The sequence below is a fragment of the Colossoma macropomum genome, unplaced genomic scaffold, assembly GCF_904425465.1.
Source record: "Colossoma macropomum unplaced genomic scaffold, Colossoma_macropomum, whole genome shotgun sequence".
NCBI classification, from domain to species: domain Eukaryota; kingdom Metazoa; phylum Chordata; class Actinopteri; order Characiformes; family Serrasalmidae; genus Colossoma; species Colossoma macropomum.
In genome coordinates this window covers 17,884,576-17,895,491 of record NW_023494791.1, presented here as the reverse complement: position 1 = coordinate 17,895,491, position 10,916 = coordinate 17,884,576, and the positions used below count along the sequence as shown (strand labels likewise).

General features: G+C 36.3%; 1 protein-coding gene across 1 annotated transcript; it reads right to left on the bottom strand.

Annotated features, from left to right (window-relative positions):
* Positions 1 to 343: 343 nt before the first annotated feature.
* Positions 344 to 10,387, bottom strand: LOC118810438 (microsomal triglyceride transfer protein large subunit-like). The gene is made up of 18 exons (XM_036574199.1): positions 10,282 to 10,387; positions 9,488 to 9,678; positions 8,821 to 8,943; positions 8,586 to 8,693; positions 8,290 to 8,406; positions 7,312 to 7,451; positions 6,980 to 7,133; positions 6,426 to 6,577; positions 6,164 to 6,332; positions 5,967 to 6,065; positions 5,360 to 5,569; positions 5,003 to 5,214; positions 3,182 to 3,279; positions 2,868 to 2,989; positions 2,227 to 2,454; positions 1,628 to 1,752; positions 1,275 to 1,445; positions 344 to 793 (listed from the first exon to the last, which is right to left on the bottom strand). The coding sequence occupies exons 1-18, from the start codon at positions 10,346 to 10,348 to the stop codon at positions 658 to 660; spliced, it is 2,622 nt and encodes an 873-aa protein (XP_036430092.1). The 5' UTR covers positions 10,349 to 10,387; the 3' UTR covers positions 344 to 657.
* Between the last annotated feature and the right edge of the window lie 529 nt (positions 10,388 to 10,916).

Genomic DNA, 10,916 nt, shown 5'->3' with positions numbered 1-10,916 from the left:
CATTGCTTTTAGATACAAATGCAGCTTTAGCAATAATTTATTTTCACCCAAAAACATCACATTATCGGGACTGTGTCCAGTTGTCTTTCTAATCTTGTTTTTAATCAAAGTCATGCCATGTTAATTATTTTCTTCTTATCCAGACAAAACGAGAACAAGTGTTGCTGAACCCGATGATTGTGTCCAGTAGTACAAACTCACTGTAATGTGCTGTGGGGAGATGGCAAGAAGCTAGCACAGGTTGTGCTTGACATTGAGGCTCTTGAGCAAGAATGGCTATCATGGGTTTCTTTCAGGAGGAACATCATAGCACTGAGAAAAATAATAAAAAATGCACAAATAATTATGTTGCGAAACTTATATTAACATGATTTTTTTCCATTAAATCATGAACCACTGGTCATTTATTATGAGATGTATTACAGAGTACAGCTGTACATAAAATTTGAATAGCATTGTGCACACCTAATGATGTAGCTGTGGTAAATGGGGAGATGTAGAACTTTATAATTACAAGCTAGAGGAAAACAACCACAGTGCTGTGCACTTTGGTTAATTACAAAAGATCTTTCATACTGTTGAATGTACAGCACTTCACTCATTGTAATACTCTACCCAGACTTGCACACTAGTATTTGTTGTGCCACTGTAGTGTTTTTATATCAGATGTCTACACATCTTTGAATTGTCCCTGTGGAGTGCTGTCTCTTCTCCTGGAATTGTCCATTTTCGTCTTCTTTGTTGAGCAGTTTTTCTTCTGTTCTGGGTCATTACTCGTGTAGATGTTCTCTCTCTGTAGAAGAAAGTCAAAACAGTAGTGCAATATTTAAAAAAAAATAAATAACCTTAGCATCATTTTCCTCTAACACTCTTCTCAATTGTAGATGTTATAAATCTTAACCATTGGTTCTGCCCCACAGACTATATACAACCATTCAGCTGTGAAGTGCATTGTTTATATTTTTATGACATTATATTGGTACTGGTTGGTATGTGTGTTATACTGTATGACAGATCAATGTATTGGAATTATGATATTATGATGACATACTATTCAAACACTCATAAAACATCTTACACTGCACCCCTTAAAGGCCTGTATGTAGGTCTACATTTCAGTTACTCTCATAACTGCATAACGTACACATTAGTTTCATGCTAGTTATTGGATCATTTATAGTAGTTACTAAATGATAATTCTGAGATTATGCAGTTTAAAATGTTAACTAGTCTTTGAATATGTCTCTTTATGTCTTTTTTCCATGTTACTGTACCTGTAAAGCAGAGGCTCTCGAATAAGCTGCAGACAGTATTGCATAGGTGTGTCAGAGAAGTTAACAGTGGTGACAAAGCCGATCGAAGAATTCATCTCTGCCACGGTCTCAGCTGTAGTGCTCATATGTGGGGTCTCTACTTCTGCTCTGGCACTGACAACTATTGAGAACCTGGGAAAAAGCACCAGATTTTTCTTCAAAAACAAAATACTCACAATGGTTCTCCTAAAAAGGTTCATATGGGGACAATCATTAGTGATGAATAAACATATTAGTAGTCTATTTAAAATGCTTGATCTTCTTTGATCTTCTGTTTTACTTTATGTTGGGGTTATAAATAGAATTTCACATACTCATTATTAACAGAGCTTCTTGCCTCCTGACCAAACAAGCTGAATTCCAAATCAGCTGACACATCGACAGAAAGGCCTCCATGAAAGAAAGCCTGAGTTTGTAGTCCAGACTGTAGGATTAGACTCTGTTGGAGGTAAGAGCAGACAAGTTTTTTCATTATGTTTAATTTTTTTATTTTTTTGGAAAAACTCTACCAAAAAATAAAAATGTGTAGGTGGGGCAGTGGCATTGGTGCTTGTAGCTTAGGGGCCCATGGTGATTGACCCCCCGACATCTTTATTGTCTCCTCTCATGCAATTTTATACCCATGGGAAGCTACAATAACTTATTAATAAACTTCAACAAACAATACCGAGCAAATTTTCTATTTCAATTTTTTTATTATTATTGTTTAGGACAATTTTCCTTCGAGTGGCCCAGAAGATCCTAGTTATGCCACATCAGACATCAGAATTGATTTTACCAAGAGTGTTATATTGAATATTGCATCTGGTATATTTTATGTGAGAAAGTCATTTAGTATAAATTACAATGCATTTCTCTAATGAAACAACAAAAGTCAACTAAACAAGAACTGAATGAATGTTTTTTTTTTTACCTGTCTCTGCTTGATAACTAGAATATTTCCAGAGAGAATATTCATTGGTCCTTCAGCTGCTGAGAAGTACTTGCTCATTAAGTCACCATAGCCCTGGAAGAAGACAATGGGTTGGATCTGCACACCCAGAAACATGGCAGACATTCCTGCCATTAGCTCCTCTTCCTCCGCTTCCTCAGCCAGCTCAGTCCCAAAGAGTGAATCAAAACCGCCCAGTTCTAAAGAAACCTGAGAACACAGAAAAATCCAAATCAGCCTTTCTACTTCTCCATATTCCACTCACTACCTGACAAATAGGCTGCAACTATAGAAAGATTGATAGATATTATAAGATGTTGTTAACTTAAGGAACAATATGTCAAGACAGCTTTGATTTTAAGAAGATTATTTGTATTGCTAATTATATTATAAAACAAGATTCCAATAGAGGAAGTACGCCACCAAAAAACCATACTATTGTTTATATGTGAATGCAACCATCATACATCAATCATCAAACCAGTGAACAACAGGCTTTGCTTATTTTCATAGGCAATTTTAAACCAATTCACTAATTCAGCATTCCCTGTATGTTTCAGCAATAATTTTAATGACTTATTAGTCAGTAAAAGTGAACATGAACATGACTGTGGACTGTAAACCTGCAATGAGTGCAAACTTCCTCCTCTGCTTTGAGTAGAGAAGTGGCTATTGCTTTGCTTCAGGGCTCCGGTTTCAGAAAAGAGGAAATCAAAATCATACGATGTGACCGTGTCCTTCGTCTCTGTAGAGAATTTAACACATTAAAATACAAAATATATTTCTGAGAAACGTATAATAAAGCGTTAATGTCATATTTTATCATTTATGTCCAGAAACAGTGTAATTAAGTATACTAGATCTAATAAAACAGAATCGATAAATTCATAAAAAGTTCAAGTTTACAATCTAGAGAGGAAGTTTAAGTATTTGATACCTGCTATCGGTCCAGTATATGACGAAGAACAACCAACTCGCCCAAGGTGGAAATAATTGTTCAGCTTTGAATCTTTCAAAACATTAGTAATTATATTTCTAAGGAGAGAGATATTTCGGTAAATATGACAAGCTCTTTTTTGTCAAAATGGTCAAATATGTTGATATACAAAGTTAAAAAAAAAATGAAAAACAACATAGAGAGCACAATACATTTTTATTACAAAGTCCAATATTTATAATTGTGCAATATGATATACACACTCACTGGCCACTTTGTTAAGTAAACTTACCCTTACCCCTACACTCATTGTTTTATCAGGTCCATATCGGTGTACTTTTGATTATTACACATTGTATTCAATGTGTTTCTCTGTGGATCATTCTCAGCACTGCAGTGACACTGACATGGAAGTTTTTCAAACAACTCAGAATAGTTCACAACCAGAAATATCCAGCATACTGTGGCCAGAAACTGACCACTGATGAAAGACTAGAGGATGACTAACACAAACTGTGCAGCAACAGCTGTATGAGCTATGAGCTAACTTTACATCTATTTTACATCACCAACAAGGCAAATGTGTCTAGTACAGAGGACTGTAAGTGGACACAGTGTTTAAAAACTTCCGGAAGCACTGCTATATCTGATCCACTCATACCAGCGTAACACACACAAATACGCCACCACCAAGTCAGTGTCACTGCAGTCCTGAGAATGATCCACCATCCAAATCATACCTGCTATGTGGTGGTCCTATGAGGGTCCTGACCATTAAAAACATGGTAAAAATACACAGAGAAATAGATAGACCACAGTCTGTAATTGTAGAACTACAAATCACACCTAAATGGTAAGTGGACCTGATAAAATGGACAGTGAGTGCAGATACATGACAGGTTTCTAATATTAGATGCACCTAATAAAGGGGCCAGTGAGTGTATAAGCGTATAGAGCACAAGGAGTTCTAAAAGCAGTAGGGGATAATGGGGCACAAACTAACACGGGGTAAAATGTAACATGTATGTTTTATGTAGTTAAACAGGTTCTAATATTCCCATATAGCAACATCATCTGTAATTTCTGACAGACAGATATTTCTCAAGATTCACCCTGAAGACTTTTCTGGTCATCATCTTTTTTTTTTTAAATTATTGAGTCATGTAAGTTGGGTATAAGTCACAGAATTTACACCTATATTATTTTATTTGTCTTCTTGGTGGCTATGATGTAGCACTGTTCTGAATCACATAACTCATAGTAAGAGCTATCCAGGCTAAAGTGCAGACTCCACTTGGCAGGCTTAGTTGTAACACAGTGTTTCAAGTAAGTCTCCTAACGTTAACAGTAAAGTAACCAGTGAGAGAGGTTCACGTGGGGTAATCCAGGTCCAGAAAGTAAAAACCTTCCCCAGGTTTTTGTTCCAACTGCTTGTACACCTTTGCTGCAAACTCGAGTTGGAACAAAATCCTGGGAATGACTTGTTGGACCTGGATCAGTCACCTCTATTTAGGTTGGAAAGCTCATCTGGCTCAAACAACATAGAACTGTGTTAAATTAATTGTGTATTACATCAACATCACCCGCCTATTGAGTAAGCTGCTTTGTTTGCGACTTCAGGCTGAATTCTTCATAAACAGTAAGTGCTGGAAACAAAGTTTACATTTGAATTTGTAGAGATGTGCAGGTTGATTGTATAAAATATCTTAAAATACTTTTCAAATTATCTAGCAAAAAAAACAAAAACGTTAGGCTGTGCCTCGCTCTCCAATATGGCCTTTTCTATTTGCACTGCAGTGCCAATCTAATGATACACCCTACCTGGCTGGGTTTTCTGACTGTAACATACTCATAATTTTGGCTGTAAGGAACTTGGAGACCTCAGGTTTCTCCTTTGCTATTTTCAGGATCACTTCTCTGACATCCGTGTGCAGAGGATCATGCGTGAGCAGTAGCTGTGCAGCAGCCACCCGCACAGGAGCAGAAAAGGACTTCTTTTTTTGAGTAAAAATCTCTCTAACATGCTCCTTAACCTGACAAAAGAATATATACACAATATCAGAATTATACACAGGGCCTATACGCTATATTTCTGTAGATGTGACAATGGATATATACTGATTTTCTCAGTGCTTTGAAAAACTACACAAAACTTTGAGCAGGAAATATTTATCATACCTCTTTTGTGATATGTTGAGATGGAAGTTCATGCAAGGCTGAAAGCACAATGCTGGACAGTGCTTTGGACTGATCAATATACTGGAGAAGGACAGGCACTGTCTCTGGAAGAAGGGCACTTTTTAGGGCCAGCAGGTGTGACTTAAGCTCAGTCTCTTCTTTGGATGCACTCAAACCTTTGAGAATAAGTTGCTTTGCATCCTCAACTTCCTTGAAAGAAAAAGACATTGTATGCTAAGTTCAGGCACCCCTGGTCAAATGTTATGCTTCATATTACGTATATGTTTTTTTTTTTAAATGCACAGTTACTGATTATTTGCTGGATTTAAGAAAAATGTAGCCTGTGCAAAAGTTATGGTGCTTTATATATATATATATGTATATATATATATATATATATATATATATGCAGAATGTAACAGATTCTATGCACTCTAACCCTAAACCCAAACCTTATCCTAAATCTAATCTTAACACCGTTGATAATCAACTGAGATTCTCCAGATAGTTTGTTAACAATTAGAGCATCTGTAGATAATATATAGGCAACTATCAAACTGAAGTGTGACCAATATAGAAATACAAACCACTCTTTAAATATGTTCACCTGCAGGTTGCACATGTTTGCAGAACACATTTTTCTTATCACTGTCCCAAGAACAATCAGTGCAATCTCGTGCGTCTTACGCGAAACAGACAGAATGTGCTGCAACACAGACATTGTAAACACTGTGATTAAGTACAAAGTTGCTCATTATAAATAAAAGGTCAATACTGTGGAAAAACAACTCATATCTTACTCACAGAGATCACATTTATCAAATGAGGAGATGGCTGAGAAGAGAATGCACATGCATAGAGTAATTTTTCAAGCAGTGGAGCCGTCTTTGGGTCTGCGATGTCTATATATGAGACAACGGCATCCAGCGCAGCAGGTGTAGAAGCTGCTGCCGCGGCGTCTATTAGAATGGGACTAAACATGCAGTAAATAAAAAAGGATTTTCTCAACAACTGTGAGGATACGGTATAATGGTGCAGTGGTGCAATTTACGCAGCTGATACTTACAGCATCTTTTTGTCAGACCTCTTCAAAATGTTTAGAATATCATTCTTTTCCATAGTGTGCAGAGATTCTGACAGCTGGAGAAACGCTTTTGTTGTTGTTAACTGAGAGATGTTCATTCCATTTGCTGTCAAATGATCTAGGATAGAAGAAATCTGAAAGAATTTCAAAAGAATGTGACCTGTCATTGAACAGATTTACACCAATACAGTACACATTTCAAAAGATTACTGATTTTAACATCTGCTTTTATTCTGTCGTCTCTTTATGTACACTTGTTGAGATCCATTATGATGACATGTCAGGTTTGGCCTACTGAAAATACGTCCTATTAGAATATGATTCATGTAATTTTCATTGGCATTATGACCATGCCAAATTTTGAAGAGCTTTTTCAATAGCATCAGAGTATGATAACATTGTAAACACTGCATGAGTATTTTGCAGATGTAAATTAATGGAACCCATCAACTGGTAGCAGGGTATATCTAATTTCCAACAAAGGCATTGTACTCTGTGGTGAGTGATTTTCTTTTAAGCTATTGTACTTTACTTACTGGATATCCACTGAGAGCAGACTGTCTGACAGCAGGTATGGCATGAATAGTATAATTCACATGGCTCCCCTTGACAGAAGTGAGTACCTCCTGCAGTTCTCCCTGGGCCTCCTTATTATCTCCAGATTTTGTTGATAAGAGCTGTAGGAGCTGCCTAAAACCAAGAGCACACATATCATCTGATTCTGTCTGATGCTTTATATTTTGTTATACTTCCATTTTCATAATAATGCGCTCTATGGTGAAGGTGAAGTACTCTTTAAAACTATGACTTGGTTCTAAAGCTGGTAGACTGTAGCTTTCTGATTCAGTATACATTGTTAAGGAAATACCTTGAAGAAATATGGATTCCAACTGTAGTCTGTTCATCCAAAACCACCGAACGGAATTCCTTTGATGTTACAGACTTTATATGTCTATCCTCCATGGTGAAAACTGTTTTGGAGCTGCCAGCTGAGCTTACCCTCAAAATCTAAAGCCACAAAAAAGGTAAAGGACAAAGGCATGACACACTGTTCATGATATTTGTTAATATATAAAAGTCTTATAGGGCCCATTGTTGAAAACGGAACATCCCTTGATTTTTTGAATGACTTTGAAGAATGTAAACATTGTTAAAGCTTCAAAATGTACCATTCACTTCCCAGCCCATATGGTCCACAAATGGAAACTAAGCTGCAAAACAGCCTGTTTTTAATTCATTGTTTCTGTTCAGACGCAGTTTAGCCCCGCCCATTCACACTGAAGTTTTAAGCAGTGTTTTAGCTCTAAGTACTTTTTGAATGGGGCACAATACAGACAAGCCATTTAGAACAGAGGTCATTTATCTCATAGCAGTCTTAAAGGCCAGAGGTGGTAAATTTGAATGAAATCCTTGGGGAGTATTTTTACTTTCTGGACCTGAATTGACCATCTCTGTTAAAGGCACTGTAACAAAATTAGTCTGTTTCAACTCAGTCTCATTACCTATGTGAATCAATTCGTGAGAATTGGTACACATAACTAATGAGGCCAGGTTGCATCTTTGGTACATAAAACCAAACAAATATTATAAGTGAACCTCAAAGGGGAAAATTTAGGACAGTAGGACATGCTCTTTAAAGAATTCCAGTGCAATGCATTATGGTAGCAATGCTAAATATCTAGTATTACAAGAAGGCTGTGAATACTTTAGAGTCGAATGTGATATATGTCAGCTATATCAATTCATTTCAAAGAAACTGCAGCCTGTCATGAAGACGATATCTGAGATCCTGTCACACATCATTCACAATCATACTTACTGTCATGTGAACATTCAGTGTTTATACCTGGTCAGTGAACGTGATATCAGTAATGCTCTTTTCACAGCTCTCATAGTCCTTCACTTTGATGATTTCATTCTTCAAGGTTTGGTATGAGACCTGACATCGTCCTGTTGCATCATCCTAGAATACAATACAATGTGTTAAGTTTAACTACAAAACCTACAGCATGTAAGTTGACATATGGAATTAGTGATTTGAGTCCCTGAGCCTGCCTAGAAAAATCAATATCTCTGAATGTGAGAAACATGATTTCAGCATTTCTATGGTAAAGAATGTTTATATGAAAATGTCCAGCTTACTTCCATCACGACCCCAGAAGAAGTTTGAATCTGGAACAGTGACGCTACTCCTCTTTTGAAATTCAGACTCACTGTGTTATCCTTGGAGGTGTCAAAAACTCCTAGAATCTAAATGGGTGCAAAAATGTAAATACTCTTTTATTCAAAGAAAGTATTTATTTAAACCTGCATGGTCTCAGAATTGAACCGTACCATATCTACCATATTTCATGATTTTTCAAATGAATAAACATACCTTTCCAGAATGGAAATGCACAATAAATGCATCCTTTATATGGTCAAACCCACCAGTCTTCTCATCCACAGCCAGGGGTTTGGTGGTGTCACTTGAACTGGGAGTAAGTTTTAGATCTTGAATCTGAGAGAAAAGAGTTACAGCCACATGCAAGACTGCGGACACAAGTATTTATAGAAGCAATACATGTAGTACACTCTTAAAAAAGAAGGTTCTTCAGGGGTTCTTTGGTAAAGAAAATGGTTCTATATAGAACAATTAACACTCTAAGAATCCTTTGCATGATTAATTGGTTCTTTGGATCATAAAACGGTCCTTCCTTTTTGAAAAAGGTTCTATATAGCACCCAGAAAGGCTCTGCTATTGTTACAAACTTGACATTGTAACAATAGAAGAACAATTTTTGCTACTATGTAGAACCCTTTTCACTAAGGTTCTATATAGAACCAAATACAACACATTCACTATCAACCTGAAGAACCATTTCACCAGGCAAAGAACCCTCTAAGCATGCAAATGGTTCTTTGAGTGTTCATGGGTCTATACTGAACCACTGTCTTTACTAAAGAACCTTTAAAGAGCCATCTTTTTTAAGAGTGTAGCTAAAATGTTCCTTGAGATATTCACTGTGTAAAGCTTAGAATATTATCATCATCCAAAAACCCACTTTAACATGTAGGAGCTGTTCTTCCTGGTTCTGAGGGTTCTTCCATAGCGAGTGGACCTGAATTACTGCCTCAGCAGTGGTCAGAGGGACATCTCCAAAGTCCACAGAAATAGGAGCCACTGCCATGGACGTGCTGTACTCATACTCATACAGGACCCCCGCTTCAAAGTGTAGGGCTTTACTGAAGACACCTAAAAAACATCAGCACTGTTACTAGTAAAACCATCCTTCAAAAGTGTACTGTAGTTATAGACCTAATTACATATGAATTATTTCTTTCCAAAACACATTACCAGCACTTTCAAGAATTTTCTTTTTTATGACATACATCAAGAAATATAAATGCTATATTTATACAGAAATTAATTTTACATACATGTATATGTCAGCTACTATTCTTTTCATAAACAAATTTGTTACACATTGACATACAGCTTTTTGGAATGAAACTCTTCACGTGAACTCAAGACCACGTACAAACACTATCATCAGAGAAGAATACATTACAGTTATGTTTGAATAGGAAACCACAGCAATTCAGTAATACGTTAGTTGTCAGTACATAGTGCTTCAGCATTAGAGCTATAAACTCAAAAGCAAACAGCTAAATTAATGAAATCTCCCAAAAATTCCCACTTCCACTCCTGCACTGAGCACTAAATAGCTCAGTGTGTTTCCTGCTTCAACACATTCATTTCATTTAAGACAATAAAATGAAACTTTCTAGATTTAAACTGTTTGAACGTGCATGGAATCTGTCAGGAAAATCATTCAGATAAATAAATTCCCATTACCCTTCACGCCATCTCTAATTCCAGAAAGAAGAAGTAGGCAACATGTCAGACACACCGCAGGCTTCATGTTTCTGTGCTGGAGTTCCAGAATATACTGGCAGCTTTACTAAGTCAATTTGACAAGGTACAGTGTCAACAAAAACTTGGTCCAAATGAAAAAGGAGATGATGCAATTCAGAAGCTGAAAATCTGCCAGATCTTGCTTTCTGCACAGACAAACGCTACATATATTTTTTTCTTTGTGGTATTCAGTGCTTGGAATATACTGTGTGAAGAGCTGTGAGGAGTAACTTCATCTATTAAACACTTGAGTGTATTTGTTTTATAAATATCATGATGCATTAACAGTTTCTATGTGTTGAAAACTAAAAATGATCATTCAACACTGCGCCCAAATTAGATTGCTTATTTAACAGTTTATATTTTTATTTATTGTGTACTTTTAATTGTAGGATAATAGAGAAATAATCAGCTAAAAACAAAAAAGACTATACACTGTCATATGTTCACAAGAGTACTTATTTGTAACATCATTCAATGGATTAATAACATACTAACTTATAGATAGCCTTATTATGGCCTAATATGAAAGACATTCTCTTACATCATCTATTTCAATCTTTCCAAGATTTCCC

Excerpts from the sequence above, each read along its gene's own strand:
- LOC118810438 (XM_036574199.1), bottom strand. The coding sequence starts at position 10,348 with ATGAAGCCTGCGGTGTGTCTGACATGTTGCCTACTTCTTCTTTCTGGA. Across the intron at positions 8,694-8,820 it reads TGCATTTCCATTCTGGAAAG|ATTCTAGGAGTTTTTGACAC; the intron begins GTATGTTTATTC and ends GCACCCATTTAG. Across the intron at positions 5,570-5,966 it reads CAAACATGTGCAACCTGCAG|GAAGTTGAGGATGCAAAGCA; the intron begins GTGAACATATTT and ends TTTTCTTTCAAG.